Source organism: Arachis stenosperma, chromosome 3 (assembly GCF_014773155.1).
Source record: "Arachis stenosperma cultivar V10309 chromosome 3, arast.V10309.gnm1.PFL2, whole genome shotgun sequence".
Taxonomy (NCBI): domain Eukaryota; kingdom Viridiplantae; phylum Streptophyta; class Magnoliopsida; order Fabales; family Fabaceae; genus Arachis; species Arachis stenosperma.
In genome coordinates this window covers 57,040,824-57,065,073 of record NC_080379.1, presented here as the reverse complement: position 1 = coordinate 57,065,073, position 24,250 = coordinate 57,040,824, and the positions used below count along the sequence as shown (strand labels likewise).

Genomic DNA, 24,250 nt, shown 5'->3' with positions numbered 1-24,250 from the left:
GATTTTCACAAAAATGCTCTAACCTCTTTTTTCATCAACTCATCATTCAAAACCAACTTTCTATGCTCATAATCAACATCAACACATACCATATCATAGCTCCAAAATCTATCACACCCTTACCTCAACCTTCTCAATCAAGTCAACCTTCCACATCCCAATCAACATATACTTAGCTCATTATATATATCATTATAAACATCACACTTCAACTTCAACAATCAACATTCACAATTCAATTCACTTTTTTCTGTCAATAATCCAACATCAAACATTCAATAATATACATATCTACCCTTATATCATAACTAACCACTCAAATACCATTTTTTCCTTCAAATTCAAATAATTTGTCATCAAACATCAATTCTCAACTTATCAACATTCGTATTCACAATTATCCATAATAAATCATCACAATTTATCAATTTTCATCAAGGCCACTATCATTAGCATAAACATACATTCCAACCTATCCTATGGTCATCTAGCCTATGTTTTCACGAGACATTATATATTAAATACGAAAAACCAAGACCATACCTTGCCCAATTTCTCTCTAATACCCAAAGCTCCAAAAATGTACTCCAAACAAAATTTTTAGCAACAATAATCCAACCTCAAGCTTTTAACATCACAAACTCCAACAACATGCTTCAAATAACCCACAACTCAATCTAATTCTAACTAAACATCACTCAATTAATATGGGTTTCACTATATCAAATATTTTCACAAGAGTTGGAGTTGTCTCACCTTACCAACGTGAAATTAGAGCAAGACCCAACAATATCTTAAGATTAATTTGCTCCTAAAGATAATGATTTAACGAAATTTCAACACCAAGGCTCAAGAATTTTTGAAATTATAAGAGAAGCATCTGAGTGATACAATGTGACCTACCGACTAAATTGTTTAGCGGGTTTTGTAGAGCTTGTTGCGGTGGTCACATGGCTGCAAACGATGCGATAATCGGAGATCCGAATTAAAAGTTATGACAATTTGAAATCAAAACAAGGGTTAGGTTTTTTCTCCTTCATCCCCAAAGTTTCCCAGCGTGATTCTCATTTGGAAAAGGGAAAGAGAACTGAGCTCTTGGAAATTTAATGGATTAGTTTGGGCTTTGGGCCCATACGGTTTCGATTTGGCCCGTTCGGCCCAATCTTGAGCCAAATTTGTTAAAATTAGTGTCAAAATTCTTATTTTAATTAGTTCTACCTTACTAAACCATAAAATTATATTTTCTAATTTATTTGATTAATAATTAATTTATTAGCTAATTATTCACTAATTTTATGGGTTTGCCATCATGCATAGGTGGGGTGTAGAGACAACCGTAGCTAGTCGGTTTAAAGTGGTCCGACCTATTAAGGCATTATAAGCGGACATGACGTCGACCACAATGTAATCAATGCTTAGCGTTCTTGACCTCGTGCCTTTACCAAAGGTGGTGTTTAATGAGATGAATCCAAGAGGTCAGGTTGGTGTGTCCTCCAAACCAAAAAGGTTGTCCGAATACGCCTTCAAATCCTTTTCTTCCAGCTCGAGCTTGTCAAAAGCGGGCTTAAATAGTATGTCCGCCGAACTCTCCTTGGTCCACCAAAGTTCTATGCAGATTTACATTAGTAAGGATCATTGTTATTACTACTGGTTCATTGTGACCAGATGTCACCCCTTGTGCATCTTCTTTGGTGAACGAAATTGTGGGTAAATCGAAAACTCTGTTGTCTTTTCCAATTTGGTATACTTCTTTAAGATGTCTTTTACGTGAGAATTTAGTTTCATTTATCATGTGTATGTGCCTTTCAGGAGTTTGTGGGGATCGATCTTGCCGTCCTCCGTCATCATCATCTTTTTTTTTCTCTTTTTTTGGTTGTCCGACCCCTCAACCAGGTACCTTTCTAGCTGACCTTCCGTGGTCAGTTTTTCTATGACATTCTTTAAGTCATAATAATCATTTATAGAATGCCCATACATCTTGTGGTACTTGCAATATTTTGTCTGACTTCCAACCTTTTTGTGTTTGATGGGCTTAGGAGGTGAAAGCTTTTCAGTGTGACATATCTCACTGTAAACATCGACAAGAAAAATTCAGAATGGAGTGTAGTTGTAGTATCTTCGAGACTTTTCCGAATTGTATAGTAAAATTGCACAATAACTTTTTAGATATTATTTTAATTTTATACTCACTTATATTTAAATAAATTATATTTTTTATTATTCATAATTATTAATAAAAATATTATTAAATATATATAAATAAAAAATATCAAATATTTTTATTAATTACAATATAATTATTCTTTTAAGATATGATTATATGTTATTTATTAATATTATTTTTTAATAAATACTATAGTATATAATAATATAATAAATATAAAATACTTCAATATAAAAATAAAATTAAAAAATTTTTATTATAAAAAAATTATAATTTTATATACTTATGTAATAATAATTAGATAATAACTTGTTAATTATAATTTGTTAAAATTTAATTATTTTTAAAATATTAATAAAAATATATTTTTAATTTTAATTTTAAATTTTTAATTATTTTATATTTTTTATTTATATAAAATTAATTTTATCAGTTCAATTAATAAGTAAATAAATCAATAAATTAATATATTTTTTATTTAACAATCATTTATAGAATGTTCATACATATTGTGGTACTTGCAATATTCGATCACCCAATTTAGTTCGAACAACTATCTTTAGCAGAAAAGCAAAAGTGAAATAGCGGTGGGAAATAGAGAATTATTATTATTATTATTCTCATTATTAGGATGAATAGAGAGCTAGAGGACTAATAATTTATAATTGTTTATAATTGTGCAATAAACCTAAAATGAAAAGCTCAGATAGATCCAGCTAATCGAAATGGTTTTTTTTTCTCGTAAAATGAAAAAGAAAAAATAAAAGAAAATGATAAATGAGTACATCTTGTCATAAAATTAATAACTTGAGGCATATAATTGCAATCTGGTAGTGTAACGACAAATAGATATGGGAGTGGGGCTATGAACGACGTCATTTTCATGGAAAAACGAAGGCTATGGTAATGCAGTCTCCAATTCAGTGGGCTCTATGTTTTGTGTTTGTTTCGTGGCTCATAAATCAATCATTGCCAATCCAAATTACTTAGACCTATGACACGTTTTCTTCATCCAACGATTCACAATTCCAGGAATCTTTCTTTGGAGACAACCAGGCCCTACAAGGCTACAATGAATACATACCCAGAATGTGCTCTTTTTTCTTTTTTTTTTTACTTTTTTACAAAAATAAAAAAGTTTGCGTAACAAATTAAAGAGGAAAAATATTAAAAAACAGTAAAAAATGAATTTTTCTTTTTAAAGTATATTATGAGAAATTTGAAGAGTGGTTAAGAGGAATTCGTCCACCATTTACTAATTTATCAAATGTTCGATTCTTACTTTAAACATTAAAAATTTTAAAATTCCGAGTTAGTTATCTCACCTAATATGCACACGAAGTATTAAAGTACTCTATTTGTAGACCAAAATATTTTGAATTATGTTTTTGTAAAATAAGTTCATCCTTTACAAATTATGTCAACTCACTTTTATTAGTGATTTTTATAAATTTGTATGATTTGATAATATATTTTTCTTAAATGATTTCATTTATAATTCCAACTGATTTTTTAAATTTACTTACCTTCAACATTTTTCATATTACATTTATTTAGAATATTTGATAACTAAGTTACAATAATTCAAGAAAAATATATAATAAGATATAACTAATCCAGAGGCTAATTTTTTTATATAAATAAATTAAATATTTTATTTATTAATATATATAATTTGGGAGGTATTTATTAATTTATGTAATATTATTTATCTCGTTTATAGTGAAAATGAAATAATTATGAATGTATTTCCTTTAAAATGTAAATAAAATAAGTCACAATTTTATTTGGCTTTATAGCGTAATATATTTTTGTGTGATTTTTTAAAAGTATTATTGGTTGTTAACAAAAAATATATATTTAGTAAAAAAATTATCAAATAAAGATAAAAATATCTTATTATGCTTGCAAAAAATCGTATTAAAATTCAATTTCTAAAGCATTTTTTGAAAATACATATTTAATATTAGACATTTTTGTCGCGTTTTTAAATTATTTGAAACCATTTTTTTTAATAACAAAATTTGAATTTTGTCGATAACAAAATTTGAGTGCATTTTTGTTAGCGACAAAATTATTCGAAATTTGGATGCATTTTTTGTAGCTTACCCTTAAAAAATATATATTTCGTTTACTGTGTAAACAAGATATATTTATGGAAAAGTCTAGGGGGCCAGCAATTTTATTGCATTTTGGCCAGCATGTAACCAGCAGAAAAATGTGAGTCATTGTATGAAATCTCACACCATCAAATTATCATTGATAGCTAGTTGATAGCTACCAATCACAAATGTTGCTGGCCCCTAGCATTGCTCTATATTTATTATTATAAAAAAAATTACAATTAAAATAATATCAATTTAATTTTTATTTTTTAAATTAATGTAATTTTTTAACATGCAATTACTAATATCTTAAAATAATTATATTACATATTTAATATAATTTAATTTTATGCAACGTTTCAAATTTGAATTGTTTTAATCCAATTAGTACTAAAAAATAAAAAAAGTTGGTGAAAGAGATTAAATGAAAGAATACATTTGAGCAATAAGTACTAAAAAACAAGTGATTTCTATTTATCTCCATTTTTTTTAAAATAAGCGGTATCTCTCTTTACTCTTTTTTGTTTTATTGATCGGTATCAATTTATCTCTATCAATCTCATGATTCTTTCAATCTAGTAACTTTTCATTTTTTAGGTTACGTTTGTTTCTAACAACAGGATAAGACAAGACACGGAGAACAGGACAAGACAAGACACTGATGTACAGATATACAAAATTTTGTGTTCTTGTATTTTATTTGGTGATAAACTAAAACAAATTATGAAAATTTAATTTATTTTCATTTTTTTCATTAAAAAAATTTGAGATGAAAAATATAACAATAAAAAACATAATTATGAAAAATTAACAAGAATAATGAAAGAAAAAATAAAAAATAAGTTGTATCCTTTGTTAGTGTCTCCGTATCCTTCCTGTCATGATGGACACAAAATACATTAATTCAGTGTCTTTGGACACATTGTCTCTGTCCATGTCTTCTTTGCAAAATACGATTATGTGTCTCAATGTCTCTGTCTCAGTGTCCTGTCTCTGCTAAACAAACGCAACCTTAATGATTCTGAAGACAATATTTGTGGTAAGAGAAAGGATTTGAAAGAGAGAGAGTACATGGTTTAGTTTTAGGAGTACATAAAGAGTACATAGTACATAGTATGAGAGAGAGCGAGAGAGGAAATTGGGGAAACACCGGCCGGAGTAGGGCTCGTCAACTACAACCTCAAATCAAGGATCTTAGGGTTTGGAACCGAGAAGAGTATGTTAGATTGGAACTAGATTCTTTCACCGTATATATCGAAGCAGGAATTGTTTCAGTTGTTTCATGGACGGGGAGGATCAATGACATCTATCTCTCAAGAAAAATGAGAAATGATGATGTATACCTTTTTGCGTTCATCAGATACACTATGAAGGGAGGGGCGCTGAAAACGATCTTAGAAATGAATTCCATGCTGCTACGAGGGAAGGGGATTTTTGTAAGGAAGGCTAAGTACAGGAGGGATACCTCCAAGGGGAAGACTGCGGTAGACACCAGAGGTACAAGGAGGAATGCGGGTAAGGCTAATGATGGAAAATCTCTCGAACAAAATGAAGAACAAGTATATGAAAGGAGGCGCGTAGATATTAGGGAGGCTACTCGTGGAATTATTGGTAGCAAACATTATTATCTTGTGAACGACGCTAATGCTTGTAATCATGTAGGGGACTTATCAGTAAAGGAAATTCGGGTCTATGCGGATACCACTAATTTGGATTGGCTAAATAGGAGTATTATTGGGATGACAATTTCTGCCATAAATTTTTATTTGTTGACTGCAACAGCTCGGATGAATTGGCCTAACGTGATAAAGATTTGCGAGATGGTGACGTATAAAGCTTTATTAGTTTTCGATAGCCTTCGTAGTATGGAAGAGGCTCTTGCTCTGAAACTGGATGGCCTTTTAACGTTCTTCAGTAGTGTTAGATGATGGAATGAGGCTGAACGATGTGATAAGAGAAGAATTTTGCTGGAGTGCGTTGGGGTCCCTCTACATGTTTGGTCAGACGCTACGTTCCGTATGATTGGTGAACAGTGGGGTGAGGTGGTGTCATGTGATGCTGCGACAATTTCTCTTATGTCATTTAGCGTGGGGCGTGTGCTGATTGATACGTTTTGGCTTGACGCCATTAGTGAAAGAATCCATTTCGTTGTAAGCACGACTGGGTTTGATGTGGTGATTAAGGGGGCGGAAAGTAATGCTTGGGCCTTACCGGGTTGTATGTTGAAGGAGGTCGTGACCGGCAATCGTGGACCCATGCTCGGCAGCGCAAGCTGGGAATGTAGTCACGTGCAGGTAGTGGGACGGAAAGTAGAGGTGGAGATGGTTGTCATGATGACAAGGGATGAAGAACAGCATGAGGACAGAATGGTAATATCCCCAAAGATTTTGAATGAATGGAGTACCGAATTTTTGAATTCTAAAACGGCAAAGACAACAATCAAGGGATTTAAAGAGACAACGGCTGCCGGTGTAGGATTGCTACCTAATATTGCAGAAGAAGATTCGGGTCGAACCTTATCCTGGGACTATGGAAGTGATTGTAGGGCTTCTGGGACTGAGATCAGCAGTATGTACAGGGAAAGTACAGCTGCGAATGGAGCGCGGCACGAATTGAATGACGTAGTAAGGTACGGTGATGAATCTGATGGGTCGAGTATGGTAGGGACGCAACGTATTGACGGTGGCTTGGAGATGGCGAGGCTGAGAGGGGAGGTCTCATCTGGGTTGGTGGGTCCTCTTGAGCTCGTCGACATGTAGAAGGGGGAACGGGTTGTGATTTGGCAGGGGAGGGGATAAGGATAGGTTGTGCGGTCCGTACAAAAAATGTTCGAAAAGGGTTCGACCGGTTAAAGGACCGGACGGTTTGGCAGTAACGGCGGAGGTAAAGGAGGATGGTGCAAAGGGAGAGCCAGAGGACCTGAGGGATGCAACACTGGATGCTGACAGTGATACTGGCACGGAAGAGTCCGAAAATAAACGTGAGAATGACATGCAAGAGAACAGGAAGGCTTGGGACCTGGCAGTTGAATCTGGAGCGGTTTAGTACAACGAGGAAGATGATATTATGGCAGTACTGTAGGCACAGAATGAGGCAATAGCTCGGAAGAAAAGGCAAGCAAAGCAAAAGGAAAAAGCTAGAAGAAGTCGCCCAAAAAATCGGAGTAAGGTGTGTATAGCTGGTTTTAAATGATTTTTAGCTCTTGGAATGTTAGAGGGTTGGCGGGAGTTGGAAAATTGAATATGGTGAAAACCTTTAGGCGAAATTTTAATATACATATGCTAGGCCTGGTAGAAACTAAAAGAGAGGTAGTAACTAAATTTGATGTTGTGCAACTGTGGGGAAATGATGCGGTAGGATGGGAGTATGTCGGGGCGGAAGGTGCTTCAGGCGGTCTATTGTTGATGTGGGATGAAACGATTTTTAAGATAGGCAACTGTTATAAAGGAGATAGATGGTTGTGTGTGGAAGGGGAGCTGACCAATCGTAGTTTTCATTGTGCTATTTGTTTAGTGTATGGTGCGCATACTAGGAATGAAAAGTTAGTTGTGTGGGAAGAGCTGAGTTTTTTATCTGGGTTATGTCAAGTACCTTTTTGCTTTATGGGAGACTTTAATGAGGTCGTTAAAGTGGAAGAACGAAAAGGGGCTACTACTTTGACGGGGTCGGCAGCGGACTTTAAATCTTGGATTCAGGATATGGAACTAGTGGACTTAGACTTATCTAACCGCCTGTTTACCTGGTTCAGGGGCCAATCTTGTAGCCGCATTGATAGAATGTTGGTTACTTTGGAATGGCTAGAAGAGTTTCCTGATACAAGGCTACGAGGTGGTCCAAGAGGGTTATCAGATCATTTCCCAGTGGTGATGGAAGCTGCAAGGGTCGGAAGGGGGCCGAGACCTTTTCGAAGTCTTGATTCATGGTTCACTCATGAAGGGTTCTTGAGGATGGTGAAAGAGGAGTGGAGAAGCCTAGGGGAGGTGCGGTTCCTGGACAAGTTAAAGGCCATGACGATTCCTTTGGGCAGATGGCATAGAGAGAATTTTGGGTCTATGAACATGAGGATTAAAAAGTTTGAGGAGGAGATCAAGAAAGTAGATGATATGGTCAGTAATGGAGTGCATGATGGAACCTTGGAAGCAAGAAGGAAGGCACTGGTCAGCTCTTGTAAGAGGTGATATATCAGGAAGGAGGTACATTGGAAGCAGATGTCAAGATCCAGGCATGCAAAGGAGATGAACAAAAATACTCGGTACTTTCATAATTTAGCCTCAGCTTGAAGGAGGAACAACTGGATTGATACTTTAATGATTCATGGAAGAGTAGTGAGGAATCAAGCCAGGAATAAGGTGGCTATAAGAGATTTCTACAAGGACTTGTACCAACAGGAGGTGTCACCTAACATAGGCTTTCGGGATGGGTTAGTAATGCAGATAGATGTGGAAGAGACAATAGAAGTGGAGTTGATGCCATCTGTTGAAGATATAAAAGAGGAAGTATGGGATTGCGAGTCAACAAAAGCACCAGGAAGTGACGGATATAATATGAATTTCATCAAGAAGTGTTGGGAAGAAGTTGGGTAGGAGTTTATTGGAGCAGTCTTGGATTTTTTTCGGTCTTCGAGGTTACCTAGAGATTCGAATATCACTTGGGTGGCGCTGGCGCTGAAGTTTGTTGGGGCTAAAGAAATAAAAGACCTCAGGCCGATTAGTATGGTGGGTTGTGTGTATAAGGTCATATCTAATGTATTGGTTCAAAGAATGAGGAAGGTCATGCCAGGGTTAGTAGGAGAGACACAGAGTACGTTTGTAAAGGGCAGAAAAATTCATGATGGGGCATTGATACCCTGTGAAACTGTGTAGTGGCTGAAGGCTAGGAAGAAGAGTGTCGTGATTATTAAACTTGATTTTCAAAAGGCAAACGACCGGGTCAAATGGAGCTTTGTGGATATTGTTTTTTTGCAGAAGATGGGCTTCGACCATATATGGAGGGGGTGGATTAATGAGTGTGTCTACTCTGTGTCTATGTCGGTTCTGATAAATGGGTCCCCCACTAAGCCTTTCAAGATGGAAAGAGGACTACGACAAGGAGACCCTTTATCGTCGTTTCTGTTTGTGCTAGTTGTTGATGTGCTACATAGGATGATCAGGGAGGCAGTGAGGAACGGCAGCATCTATCCACTTTTGGTTGGAAGGGATAACATTGAGCTGTCGCACTTACAGTTTGCAGATGATACCATTCTCTTCTGTCCTACTGAGGAAGAGACTATCAGGAACTACAAGCGATTGTTATATTGCTTTGAGCTGATGTCCAGGTTGAGTATCAATTTTGAGAAGTCTAGCTTCATTCCAGTTAACAGTGATCGGCATTGGGCGCGGAAGATGTGTCAGTTGCTGGGATGCAAGGAGGAGTCTTTACCAGTCCGATATCTTGGCATTTCTCTTGGAGCAAACCCGAGGCTTGTGAAGACTTGGAAACCGGTGATTGATAAGGTGGAAGACAAGTTAAGTCTGTGGAAAGCAAAGACCCTAAACAAAGCGGGTAAGCTAGTTTTTATTAAGTCTGTTCTGAATAGTTTGCCTATCTGCTATCTTAGCCTATACAAGATGCCGAAGGCGGTAACGGAGAAGTTGATCTCACTCCAAAGGCACTTCTTGTGGAGTAAAGAGAATGGGAGAAATGGGATACCACTAGTAAAATGGGAAGTGGTGATGGCTCCAAAAAGGCAGGTGGTTTGGGAATTGGAGACGCATTAATTCGGAATACAGCTTTGCTCTATAAGTGGTGGTGGAGGTTCTCGAAAGAGGATTGTCCCCTGTGGAAGAAAGTCGTCTGCTCCTGTAATAACTTGAATCCGAATGAGATGTTGTGTGGTCAGCCTGTACCTACAAGGGTGTTCTTGGAAGGATATTTGCTAGTTACAAATCAGTGAGCCACATATGAGAGAAAAAATGATCAGGGGTTTGTATATGGATGTAGGGAATGGTAGAACAGTACAGTTCTGGGAGGATATCTGGTTACCTCACGGTGTTCTTAAAGAGTTGTTTCCAAGGCTTTTCTCGGTCTCAAACCTCAAAGGTTCTGTTATTGGGGATTGCGGATTTTGGGATGGGCTAGAGTGGATATGGAATTTTCAATGAAGAAGAGAGCTTTTTTAGTGGGAGTAGGCACTAATAAACCAACTCCATTAGGTTTTACAGTCTGTTCAGCTAACATCTGAGAGGGAGGACAGAGTGGTCTGAAAATTGGATAGATCTGGTATTTATTTGACTAACTCATTTGTGCAGGTGTTGCAGGAAGCAGTTCTCCTGGAGGAAATAACAAGCTATAGCTTCACAAGTGCAATTTGGAAGGGTTTTGTTCCACCAAGGATCGAGTTATTCTCTTGGTTTGTGTTGGTGGGGAGGGTGAATACTAAGGACAGACTGTGTAGACTAGGTGTAATTAACCCAAATGATCGTACATGTGTCTTATGTGGTAAGTCTGTGGAGTCTGCTTTTCATTTGTTTGCTGGTTGTGAGATTTCCTGGCAGGTGTGGTGTGCTTGGCTATTTGCTCTTGGAAGAAAATGGACCATTCTTGGTACACTCGAATAATACTTTGAAAGCTAGACGGATGCTGCAGCAAGAAGAGGTGAAAGGAGGAGGTGGGTGATTGGCTTCTTTGCTATTATCTGGACAGTTTGGCTAGAACGGAATGATAAAATCTTCAGGAATCAAAGCTCACGTGTGGTGGATATTATTAGTAGATCCTTCTTGCTCTCCGATGAGTAGAGTGGTGGTGAACCCTATGGTTGTTGATGGCAATGCCGAAGATAACTAGGGGTTGTCACAACTAGAGTTGTCGGGTTGTTCTTTATTATTTTATATACTCCACCTTGTCGTGTTGAGCTTTTTCCTTCAAAAAAAAAAACTTTTCATCTTTTAATTTCTAGGAGTGCCAATAATTATAAATTATCACAGTTATCTCTCCCCATTTTTTTCTATTTTATATGTCTCTCATCAAGCTCACATTTCTTTCAATTTAGTAACTTCTCATTTTTCTAGGGGTGAACGCGGATCAGATCGGATCGGATATGACTAAAACTTCGATCCGATCAGCACTTAAATCATCGGATCCCATATCAGATGTATTCGCAAAATACAAAAATCTTTTTAAAGCTTATTTTTATTAAAAAATATCAATAAAATTTATTTTTCTATTCTTTTAAATATGTGTACTCTTAAAATAATATTAAACATATTTTTCTTAAATAATAAATTAAAATAATACAACATATATGATAATTATTAGTTGAAATAAAATATAAAAAAATATTTACTTATTTATTTCTTTATTTTGTAGATACGCGGATACCAACACAAAATCTACAATCTGACTATTAGTGCGTAGATTTGACCATATCCGCCATTTTCGGATCGGATTCGGATAAACACCACGGATTGGATCCGATCCATGAACTCCATACATTTTTCAATCTTTAGAAGTTGGCATAATTATTGTGTTCTTTCTCATCATAGAATTTCAACATGTACAAACTCATTTTTCTTCCTTTTTTAATTTAAATCAGTTTAATTCGATATATAATTTAATCTAAATTTTTTATGTACTTTTTTTTAGTACTAATTTAAATATGTTGGTTTCTAAAAAATAATGTGTTTTTCAAATTGACATTTTTAAATTTCTCATTTTAGATTAGTAAAAAAAATATAATTTAAGTAAAAAATCACAAACAATTATATTAGACTAAATTTAAAATAATAAATTAGAAAAAAATATATCAGTTTTTAATTATATATCTTATATCTTATATCTGCTTTCAATTATTATTAAACCACTCTTCCACTTTAACCCATGTCGATAATAGATGTAACAAACTTTCTTGACAATACTATCACAAAAGAAAATGAAAGAAACCAAAAAAAGAGAATGAAAGCTAAAAAATCTTCTGGAGTGGTGTCTTCCTTCGCTGTTGAATCTTTCCGTATCCGATAAGATCCATTGTAGGAGAAAAGGTTGAAGGGATTTTAAGATCTGAATTGGGTGGTTTATCCATGGATGTCAGCAGAGCTCAATAGCTCAAAAAGAGCTCTGTAGCTCAAAAAGAGCTCTGATACCATAATAAAACAGAAGTATCTAAAGAGTACGTAAAAATAATAAAATTATAAAAGAATAATAAAAGAAAAAAAGCGTATACTTAATTTTAGCTTCATAATTTATAACTTTTCAATCAATCAACAATCAATAAAATTTTTTCATTTTTTCTTTCATTATTCTTTTACAATTTTATTATTTTTATGTACTCTTTACTTACTTTTTTGGTTTTATTAATTATAATATGATTATAACATGAAAATTAAACTTTATTTTGAATTTTATAGTTTGATTATTTACTTTGAGAATATTTGATTATAACTGAATTTTAAAATATGATTTGAAGTGTGTATAATTATATTCGATTATAATATGAGTTTAAATTTTGATTTTGATTATTGAGTTTAGTTATTATATGTCTTGAACATATTTGATTATAATTAAATTTTAAAATATGATTTAAAAAGTATTTAATTATAAGCATGAGTTTAAACTTTAATTTAGACCCATGAATTTAATTATATCTTGAACATATTTAATTATAACTAAATTTTATAATATGATTTAAAATATGTTTGATTATTATCTTAAGCTGGTTTGATTACTATTTGCTGATTTTGCCATATGTTTATATCTTTATGTGACTTCATGAAGAGAAAATTGTTTGTCCCTCAAAGTTTGTATTGCTGACTTGTAAAAAAATGTATTTTGAAAAATAATTTTCATTTTATTTATTTTGAGAAATAAAACTTTTTAATTTCAAAAAAAATATTTTTTTATTTTTAGTTTTTGACTAAATAATCGTGTTCTCTTTTTAAAAAGATACAAATCTATTTTTGAAAAAATAAATAAATAAAAATCAACCAATATAATAAATTTTAAATGCATAATTTTTGTTGTTGTTCATAATATTTTTTAATCCGATAAAATTTTTAAATTTTGGATATATACTTTATGAATTTTTAGATATAAAATTTTTTGTTGGTTGATTTTTGTTGTTTTACTACTAATATCTGGATGTATAAATTTTAATTAGCTATTTTTTATTTTTTTTTTCTGGTAGAAGCTAAATAATTTAATTAACTGCTTAAATATAAATATAATAATTTTTTATCATCTATAAAATATTCATAAAAATGATGTCAAATAGTTCAGTAATGTTATAAATAAGAGGAACTCATCAATTACCTTTTTGCTTTTTTAAAAGTATCATTTGCTTTCCATTACATCTGACTTTTGTTTGTATTATAAATTAAATTTAAATTAAAGAGAGTGACCCCTACCGAAAAAAATTAAAGCGACGGGTTCACAGTGTGTTCGCAGCTTAGAATTTCCTTCTTTTTTTTTTTTGGTCTTTTCATATGACACATTTGTATTGCCGGTTAAAAAAATAAAAAAGAGTTGAATGAAACGGTAAATCTAGCATATGTTAACCTTACCTTGTTTCAATATTCACCAGTTGAGAAACCTCCTTTGTCTAACTTAATTTTTTTTTGCTTATTTATATATATAATCAAGTATCCAACTACCCAATTACGTACTTACCCATATTATACTAAAGCTTGAAATAATAGTTTTACAATACAATGTCTCAATCATTGAAAATGACTTTATCAAGAAACTGGCCCACTGACAAGTGACCCTTACACAACATTAATACTAAAATAAATACTAAAATAATAAGGCATATGAATCCGTTTAAAGCTATAATCAATTTCTTTAATCAAAAGCCATATATTATTTATACATTTTAGTAACAGCTACCTTGTTCTATCCAATAATTAGCTTGTTCATTTATTTAAATAAATATTAAATTTTAAATTTTATTGTGTACATATAATAATTTATTAACTAATAATAAATTTTTAAATAAAATTTTCATTTAAAAGATATTATGAAAAATAAAAAACAGTCACTTAAACCATTAAAAATGAATTTGTTAGCGATTTTTCTAGCAATCATCACCCACATAATTCCAAATGAAACCACGGGCTATAGTCCAACCACTCCATCAATTATTTTTGGACCCCTCTGGTTGCTTTTCCATAGTCCATAGTCTTATAAAAGACAACACGAATCTCCTCCTTCACAATAATAATCTTTGGCACAAACACCAACACTAACACAGTAACACAAACACAAACACATGTATCCCTAATCTTCTCCATACTCCCCACAATCCTTGTTACAAAATTGAAAGAAATTATTGTTACATATGTTAGGGAAGAGAAAAGACCAATTATGATCGGAAAGTTGTCGGAGTTGTTAGTCGCCGGAGGCCGCGCCACCGCAGTTTTGGACACCATAGGGAGTCCAAGAAGCCCTTTGGACATGAACTTGAAGATGCAATCATCATCACCAAAGGGCTTAAAGAGCTATGACCTTGGTGGTGTTGGCCTAGCAATTGTGGTGGCACTTGACAAATCCAATTATAACAAAGAAGGTAGTGAGATTTTGCCAAAACATGCCGTTTCTGTTTGTACTACACCAAACAACATGAACCGGTACCGGTCTAGGCCAATCCCGGTTCATAACGAAAAACAACACCAAGATCATCATGAGACTGATGTTCCAAACTCCGAAGATTACACATATGTGACGTATCATATACCTAATAACAAGACCATCACTAAGGTTTACTATGATGGCGGTGAAGAAGGTGCGAATCTAAGACATGGTTACAGGATTATTAACAACAACAACAACAACTACTTTGGCGTTGGTAGAACAACAACAACCACCACCACCACCCCACCAACACAAAATTTGGTTGTTGAAGGTGAAGCGTCGTTTCCCACATCGGATTTTCTCAGTTCATGTCACCTTTGCAGAAAGAAACTCCATGGCAAAGACATATACATGTACAGGTATAAAACATGAATCCAAATCTTTACGTTGTGTTTGGTTTGTGTTTTTTGTTTTTAGATTTTTGTAAAAAATAATTAAAAAATATATATATAACAGATATTCGGTTTGAAATACTAAATAGGCAATCAATTTTATTCTCAGAAATTTTATTTTATTGTTCACTGAAATTAGTTGATAAAATTTTGGGAGGTGGACTAATTATTTATTTATTTATTTTGTGAGCAGAGGAGAGAAAGGATTTTGTAGCCCAGAGTGCCGTTCAAGGCAGATAATGATTGATGAGAGGAAAGAGCTTTGTAGATCAGAAGCTTCAAGATCTGTGGAACTCTCAAGTTCACCATACACAAGGGACCAAATGTTTTCAACTGGGATTATTGCCCTTTAACCTTAGGACTATATATATTTATGAGAATTTAAACACCTTGGTTGTAATAATAAATTGTAACCAAAAGGAAAATTTTGATCGGAATAAGAATAGTTATAGAGATTTCTAATATAGCCATACTTTTTTTTTTGGGACCAGGATGTATAAAGAGAACTATGAACTTAAGATCTCAATTGCATAGATTTGGGTGTCTTCACTTCTTCTCATCATGAGTTTTGTCGAAGGCATGAACAAGTTGAGACTTCAGAGTTTCATTCTATCTTTCAATTTAATTTTCCTTTCGTTATTATGGGTATTTGACCTTATACCCCCGACACTGCTCTGCCCTGTTGCGTAGGTTTCCGTCCATTCATACTATTCATCAATCAGATGAGCATATGCCATTCAATGACACAAAACAAAATTTGCCATTCATCAACTAAGGGTTTTTCTTTTTTATCTTTTCATTTTATTTTATATAGACATGGTAAAAATGCTTTAATACTTGAAGATATCAATAGGCTAGAGAAGGAAGATTAAATCTAGAGTCGCCTTTTGTGTTTTTGAAATTTGAACTTCAAAATAGATTGAAATTTTGTTACTGCTGTATCTGAGTTAGCAATTATGCAAAAAATAAGTTCATTTTATCTCATAACGAACAAAATAAAATAGAGAAGAAAAGAGAATCTTGCACCATTATATCTTAGTTTGGTTTTTTTGTACAATAAAATCTACATTCACTTACCACCATAACAATAGTAGAATTTTTTTTTTTTTTTTTAAAGATTACAAACATTAATTCCTTAAGATTTTTTCTAATTCTATCAAAAAATTCGCAAGCTTTTAACTAAATGTATTTTTTTTCTAAAATTGTTCCTAATTCTTTTAAGGAACTCACAAACTTCAAACCAAACTTGTTTCTACTATATTCTCTAACCTAAACTCTAAACACTAAGTGCTCACCTAATTTAATAAGTAGAAACTTTCAGGATCATGATACAAAACAGAAAATATATCAAAAGAGATTGATATATTTAATGACTTTTTCTCTAAGTTCAATTCTCTTTATCTTTTTTCTCATATGACTTTTTCAAATATCTCACTTAATATCTTTTTCTATGAGAAATCAAAGAAAGATAAACTGAGAAAAGAAAATATTCAATAAAGCAATATGAAGGAGAAGATGTGAATAGCTTGAAAGTTATGAAAATTTCTGATTTTCAGTTCTCGCTCTTTGGTCTTTAATTCTTGGCTGGTTACTCCTTTTATTCAGGAGTGATGCTTCCAAAGCTTGAAGTGGTCCTTGGGACAAGGTCTAAGTACAAGGATACTGTAGAGTTTATCTTCTTCTCCTAGAATCAGAGCAAATACGCAGAGATAATAAAGGCGCATGGATGCAAATTGATAATGTTGCAATAGCAGCAGTAGTATCATAGTTGCTCGAGTTCTTCTTGTTGTCTTTGCTAGTTGTTTTTGCAGTTGATAATGTCTTTTAAGGATTAGCAACATCACCACCCTTGATTTTAAACTTTGGCTCCAAATTTCATCTTTTACCCATCATTTTGATCTGAGAAAAAAGATTCATTTTTCTTTCTTCTTTTTCGAATTGTTGCAGCATCTCAAAGTAGCTTCAATTAACTATTTTGTTTGCCATTTTGGTTAACATAGCTACAATACTTTTCTTTTAAACCAAATTAGTATTTGATTTTGTCTTTAGCTCCCTTATTTGACTTTTCCCTCCAATACTTATTTGATGAATGGTTTTGGTGCCAATAAAAAGTGAACTACCTTTAACTTGATTTTCTTTACCCAAAATGGTAAAGCTCCATTTGCATCAAGTGCTTTAATCTATGTAATAAACAATGTTGCTAAACTTTGTTTCTATTTGGGCTACACAAACAAAAATTGACTAGGGCCTGCAACAATAAAACATACATCAATTAATCTTTAGGCTTTTAACCCAATCAAATATATATATGTTTGTCATCGTCAATAACAATTATTATTTTTAAACTCAACAATCTCTTCCTTGATGAAAAACATTTTAAAAAGATGATAATTAAAAAATTTGACACAGATCAAAATTAGAGGACTTCTTTTTTATGATACCATTCCTTTATAATGTGCTCTTAATTCCAAAATGTCATGATGAGCACGCACTTTCTTTCTTGATGGTTGCTAGCTCCCCTTAATGTGTGACCATACTTTATAGAGCAACAGATCACAACCTAATCAATTCAACTAAACAATAGAGCAACATTAGAGCTTCTAAATCAGTTCAACATATCATTGAGAAAGACAAATTGAAATCAATTGAAATCAATATCCTAATAACCCAAGCCTCATAACCATTATTATCACTTTTACTCCTCCTTTGGTCATTAAAGAGAGTAAAAAGTGAGGTAAAAAATCTGCACAAAATTTTGTTAGAGGCTAAGAAATAAAGCAATGTTAAAGAAATGTCAAAGTAACAACAGTTATTATAGTCATCTAAAAATTTGAAAAACATGGGATAAAACAAAACAATCTCAATAAAAGTCAGTCAACAGGAGTTGAAATAAAACAAATGTAGCAGTATGAGACACTCTAGACATTCGAGCCTTCATCCTCAGTTCCTAGAGGCTCTTCATCTTCAGGATCAGATGGCATGTGTTCATCTTCAGTCATGTTGTCCACATAGTTAAGAAGTACCTCAAATCGATCCATGAATTTTCTCAAGGCATTTTCATTTTGGACAACAAGCTTTCTCTCTTGCTTGCTTGAGGTGATTAGATGCTTGGACAAGTTGATGAACTCTTGAAGCACATCCTTTACAACACCAGTAAGTAGATGCATTTGGCTTGAGGATGTAGAAATATCTTTAAAATCATCTTCTTCATCAATTACTACTCTTTTAGATCGAGTAGTTTCTTTTTTTTGTTGCTTATCTACACCCCAGCTTTTCAAGTAAGAGTTTTTATTTTTATAGGTCTCATTATTCAAATCAACACCAAAGTATTCAAATATGCAAGTTAAAAGTATGCCATAAGAAAGAGTAGAATTTTTTTATCACTCTTAATGTAGTCATACACGTGACACATCATGAGATAAGCAAATAAAATTTTAATTTTCATGAAATACAGTGTAATTGAGCATAAACAGGTCCAAAGAATTTGAGTAGGGGGTAAGTCCATCAATCAAAGAAATGTTCACACATACACAAGCTAGGACTTCTTGATATGATAAACCTAAATCATCGTTCCAATGATTGAATATATAGGCATTGATACCCACATCTACATAACCAAGAGCTGCACTTATAATGTTTCTGTTGAGATTAATTTCACAGCCTTTGACCTATGAATGACCATTTTCTTCATGATAAAATATATTGGCATAAAATTCTCGACAAAGTTAGGATAAACTAGTTTTCTAATGTTAAAAAGATGGTTCCAGTCAAGAAATTCTATATTTTCAACAAAAGTTTCAGGCTAATGTAGCAAGATCAACAACATAAGAAGAACAAAGAGAATGGTTTACAACCAAAACTTTATAAAACTCATAGTTCATGCACAAAGAAAAATGGATAGGCTTATAGTGTGAGTGAGAAAGGTAAATAAAATGCAACTTGAAGGCAATGGAATAAAAATAATTTAGTTCCCTAACAGAACGAAGAAAGTAATGAGGGTAACCTCTTTGTGAGGGAGTAGAGGGAGGACAAAAGGCGGGATGAGGGGTTTGGCGAGAGGTGGAGCAAGGAGGTGGAGATGAAAGAGGTTCTTCTTTGATCATTGGCCTTTTTCCCTTAGCTACACTTGGTCGAGAGGGCTCTGCAGCCTGAGAAGCAACAGTTGATCGGCGAGCAGTGGTCTTAATGTGAGCCATTGGTTTAGGTTCTGGAGGAGAAGGAGATGATGAATGTGAGTGTATACGGATATGAATGTGTGCTTGATGAGAGGGAAGCTTTCGAAGGTATTCTGGGACATTTCAAGGGTTACAAGAAAATGATCCTCTTCTAGTGGTAGTTTTCAAAAAAGAAATGGTGTAATAGTGTGTGATGAGGAATGTGAAACGTTAGTCAAATAAATATGTAAAAGGTAACCACATTGGATTGGTTGAGTGCTCAACTCACTCGTACGCTTCGAATCCCGCTTTGTACATGCAGTAATTAATTGGCCAGCGACAAATCCTTAAATGGAGCTCTGATTCGCAAGAGAAATATCGTAGACAACAAAAAAATAATAATAAATATGTAAAAGGTATGATGAAAAACCAAAAGTTGCACTTTTGTCTTGTTTTGAAAAAAATTTAAAAATAAATATTAAAAAAAAGACTAGAAAGCCTGAAGAACTTGTTTGAAAAAAATATGACAAAATCCGAAAAAAGTGTACCAAAAATCACCAAAAAGTTGTTTTTGTTTTTTAGAAAAGATAAAATAAGAGATATAGATATATGATAAAATAACAATGAAGCCCACACATATAAAGAAACTATTATTTAGGCCAGAAAAATATTTTAAGGAAACACAAGGGTCCACAAAAAATAAAAAAATAGCTTGGCTCACATCATATCTCTTTTCGAAAAAAATCATATAACAACTTTAACGAATTTTTAAAAACTCATCATCTACTCAGAAATATCTCGTAACAACCTATGAGTGAAAATTCTCAAAAAAGAACATTGGTAAAATTAATGCAAAGATTCAGAACTAATGATTCCTAAAGCAGTTCTTAATTTATAGAATTTGTCCTCAGCTAATGGCTTAGTGAATATACCAGTAAGTTGATATTCCGATTTCATAAATTGAATATCAATATTACCTTTTTGAACATGCTCTCTAATCGAATGATATCTCACTTCAATATACTTTGTTCTTGAGTACAAATCAGGATTTTTGAAAATATTTATAGCACTCATATTATTACAAAGAAAAGGTATATTATTGACTTTCAATTTATAATTGACCAATTGAATTTTCAACCAAAGCCATTGAGAACAACAAGAATATGCAGCGATATACTCAACCTCGGTAGTAGATAGAGTCATTGTGGCTTGCTTCTTACTTGACCACACATTGACGGATCTCCCAAAGAAGTAGCAAATTTCAGACCCGCAAAATTTGCATCACAATAACCAACTGTAAAAAATCATCAGACTTTGAATACCATTAACCATAATCGGATGTACCATGGACATATCTAATTATTCTTTTTAATACTGAAAGGTGGGACTCCTTTGGTTGAGATTAGAATCTAGAACAAACACTAACACTTTGCAGAATATAGGGTCTAGAGGAGGTAAGATATATGGAGAGCTAATCATTCCTCTAAATCTTATGTCATTCCCATTTTCCTCATTTTCATCCTTTCCTAACCTTAAATTTGAGTGCATTGGGTGGCCCGTAGGCTTGGCATTTTCCAATCCGAATTTCTTCACCAACGCCTTGACAGACTTCTTTTGATGTACAAAAGTGCCATTAGAAGTTTGCTTGATTTGAAGATCAAGGAAGAATATGAGTTCTTCCATCATACTCATATCAAATTCACTTGTCATGAGTTTGCTGAAATCAACACATAGAAACTCATCAGCAGATCCAAATATAATTTCATCAATTATACAAGGATGGAATTATCATTAAAATTTTTAATAAATAAAGTAGTATAAGATGTGCCTTTTTGAAAGTTATTTTTCAAATGGAAAGAACTAATTCTTTCGTACCAAGTTCTAGGAGCTTGTCTCAAAGCATAACGAGTTTTAGAAAGTTTGAAAGTCTTTATTTTCAAAATCAGGAGATTGGACTACATATACTTCTCAATCTATTATACCATTTAAAAATACACATTTTACATTCATTTGAAAGAGTTTGAAACCACAATGAGCTGCATAGGCTAGGAGTAATCTGATTGCTTCTATTCAAGCCATTGGCGTAAAAGATTTATCAAAATTAATTCATTCTTCTTGATTATAATCTTGAGCTACCAATCTGGCCTTGTTCCTAGCTATGCTATCATTTTCTCCCAATTTGTTTTGAAATATCCACTTGGTTTCAGTCACTTTCTTTCCATTAGAATCTGGTAAAAGCATCCAAATTTATAGAACTGTTGCTCTTCATGCTTGCTTTGGGTGCTTGAACATTGGCGTTTGGAATGCCAATGAGGACATGTAAAATGCCATTTTAATATCCAAATTCCAATTCTCTAGAGGGTGTTTTGTGCTGGCTCATTTGATTGTGCTTTTGCTTCTCCTTTTCTAACACTTTCCTAAAAAATGAAACCAACGCACTCAAATTAATATTCAAATTAAATATTAAAGATCTTCATTATCAAGCAAGATTCATTGACTTTCTATATGAAATAACAAAGAAAAGTACTAATGATGCACATGCATCAGTCTTAAAGAGATTCATCCATATTTTGAGGCTCAATTTGAGAAATTAATGCTAAATTATTTTATTCCATCCTTCTTCTACAAGAGGATTTTATTGTGATATCTTGTGATGAATCTCCAATAATAAAATCTTATAGATAATTCTTCAAAAATCTCTATTCTCGAGGTTTGAGAGATTTAGAAATAGATTCAGAGGGAGTTATGTCAAAGTTGTTATTGTTTCCAAGATGATTAACAGTTGCAGAAGATAAAATAGAAATGTCTCCTACAAAATTATCTATCACAGTAGTCTCAAGAGTAGCTTGCTATGATTATGAGTTTTCATGATCTTGGACTTCAGTTCTGGTATTCTCAGCATGAATTCCTACATCATCATCTTCACAAATACTTGAAACAAAGTTAACATCACAAAAAGTAACATGTATGATTTTTTCAACAATTCTAGAGTATTTGTGATACATTCTATAGGCTTTGCTAGTTGTAGAGTAACCGATAAAAATACATTGATAACTCTTTGGATCAAAATTTTTTAAATTATCTTTTATATTCAAAATGAAGCATTTGCATCAAAAAGCATGAAATTATTTAAGATTGTGAGGAGTTTCTTTCTAAATCTCATAAGGAGTTTTCTTCAAAAATTTTCTAATAATGGTTTTATTCACGACATAGCATGTTGTATTAATAGTTTCGACCCAAAAAAATTTTGGTATATCACTTTCACAAAGCATTGCTCTTGCCATTTCTTGAAAGCTTCTATTTCTTCTTTTCACAGCACCATTTTGTTGAGGTGTTTTTGGACAAGAGAAATTGTGTGAGGTACCAAATTCATCACAAAAAAATTCAAAATCTTGATTTTTAAATTCTTTTCCATGATCACTGTAAGACCTAGAACTTTTGAAAAATCTTATTATGAGCCGGTTTTAAATTTATTTATTTATTAGAGATTTTATTTTTAGAAATTATTTTATTGAAAATAACTAAATCAAGTTTTGATAATTAAAATAGAAATTTTACTTAATTTTATAATTATTAAATAATTTTCTATACTTGAATTATAAAGTTTAGTAGTTGTAAAAGAATAAGAATTTTATATGATTTAGTTTAAATAATTCAGATATTAGAATTTAATACTTTGATTTTTATAAGCAAATAAAATTATTATATTATCTCTAATTTTAAATTAAAATACTTACCTAAAAGCTAATTAGCAAATTTATAATTAAATAATATTTTTAAAGTAATTTTGAGGGATTAAATTAGCTTTTAAAATTAATACAATATAATCTAATTTGATTTAGAATTTACCAAATCCTAATTAACCTAAAATTCCCAATTCCATACACAAATCCTAACCCTAAAACACACACAATTTCTTCTTACCCAAAGAAACCCTAGTCGCCCCTTTCAGAAAGAAAGAAAGAAAAGAAAGAAAGAAAAAGGGAGAAAGAAGAAGGAAAAGAGAGCTGCGACCTGGGAGGGAGAAAAGGAGAGGGGAAGAGGGAGGACGGCGCCGGCAGGCTTCAAGTGAGTCAAGTTGTCAGAGGTGCGGAAGCTATCACCCAAATAGGCCGTGTCGTTTTTGTTTGGGCTTATGTTACAAGTGCGGTCTTCTGGGGCATATGTCTTGGAACTGTCCACGTAAGGAGACTCAGGATGCCAGACGGTCTTAACAAGGGGGAGGTAACAAGGGGGAGGTAACAGTGAAATTGGTAGTTAAATCCTAATTACCTTCTATAACATTGAAACATTGCGTTTATGCATAGTTAAAATGGAAACACTACAACATTTTTGGCCTAAGGTAACCCTTATTCGAAGCAACATTTAACAAAAGTTGCCTTAGATAGGCAAAGACAATATTTTTGACGTGTTACTTTTGAATAAGGCTAAGATAACTAATTTTTTGGCCACCCACAAAAATTGTTGTCTTTGATATCTAAAACAACACTAAAAAAATGTTACAATATAAAATATTTAAGACAACATTTTTAAATAAAAATACAACATTTTATAAAAGTTATAAAAAAATTAAATAAATAACATTTATAAAAAATTGCCTAAAATTATTCACAGTTACAAATTTTAGAGGGAAATTTTCCATATTTCCACCAATTATTTTCCAATCAAATAACTTGAAAAAAAAAGTAAAGAAAAGACACAATGCTCTTCATCAGTTCATCACTTCATTCCTTCATCACTTAGCTTCCTCATTTCATCAGATACTGTAACCCTAACATTATCACACAGACGATCACACCACCGATCGCGACTCTCCTCCTCATCGACCGCAAC

General features: G+C 32.9%; 2 protein-coding genes across 2 annotated transcripts; both read left to right on the top strand.

Moving 5' to 3' along the window:
• Positions 1–7,547: 7,547 nt before the first annotated feature.
• On the top strand, positions 7,548–8,447 carry LOC130966157 (uncharacterized). The gene has a single exon (XM_057890925.1). It carries the CDS (start codon positions 7,548–7,550, stop codon positions 8,445–8,447), a length of 900 nt encoding a protein of 299 aa, XP_057746908.1.
• Positions 8,448–14,415: 5,968 nt separating this feature from the next.
• On the top strand, positions 14,416–15,727 carry LOC130965478 (FCS-Like Zinc finger 13-like). The gene is given in 3 exon segments (XM_057890238.1): positions 14,416–15,230; positions 15,457–15,572; positions 15,575–15,727. Coding segments are annotated over 3 exon segments (816 nt in total). The 5' UTR covers positions 14,416–14,604; the 3' UTR covers positions 15,649–15,727.
• The last annotated feature ends 8,523 nt before the right edge of the window (positions 15,728–24,250 follow it).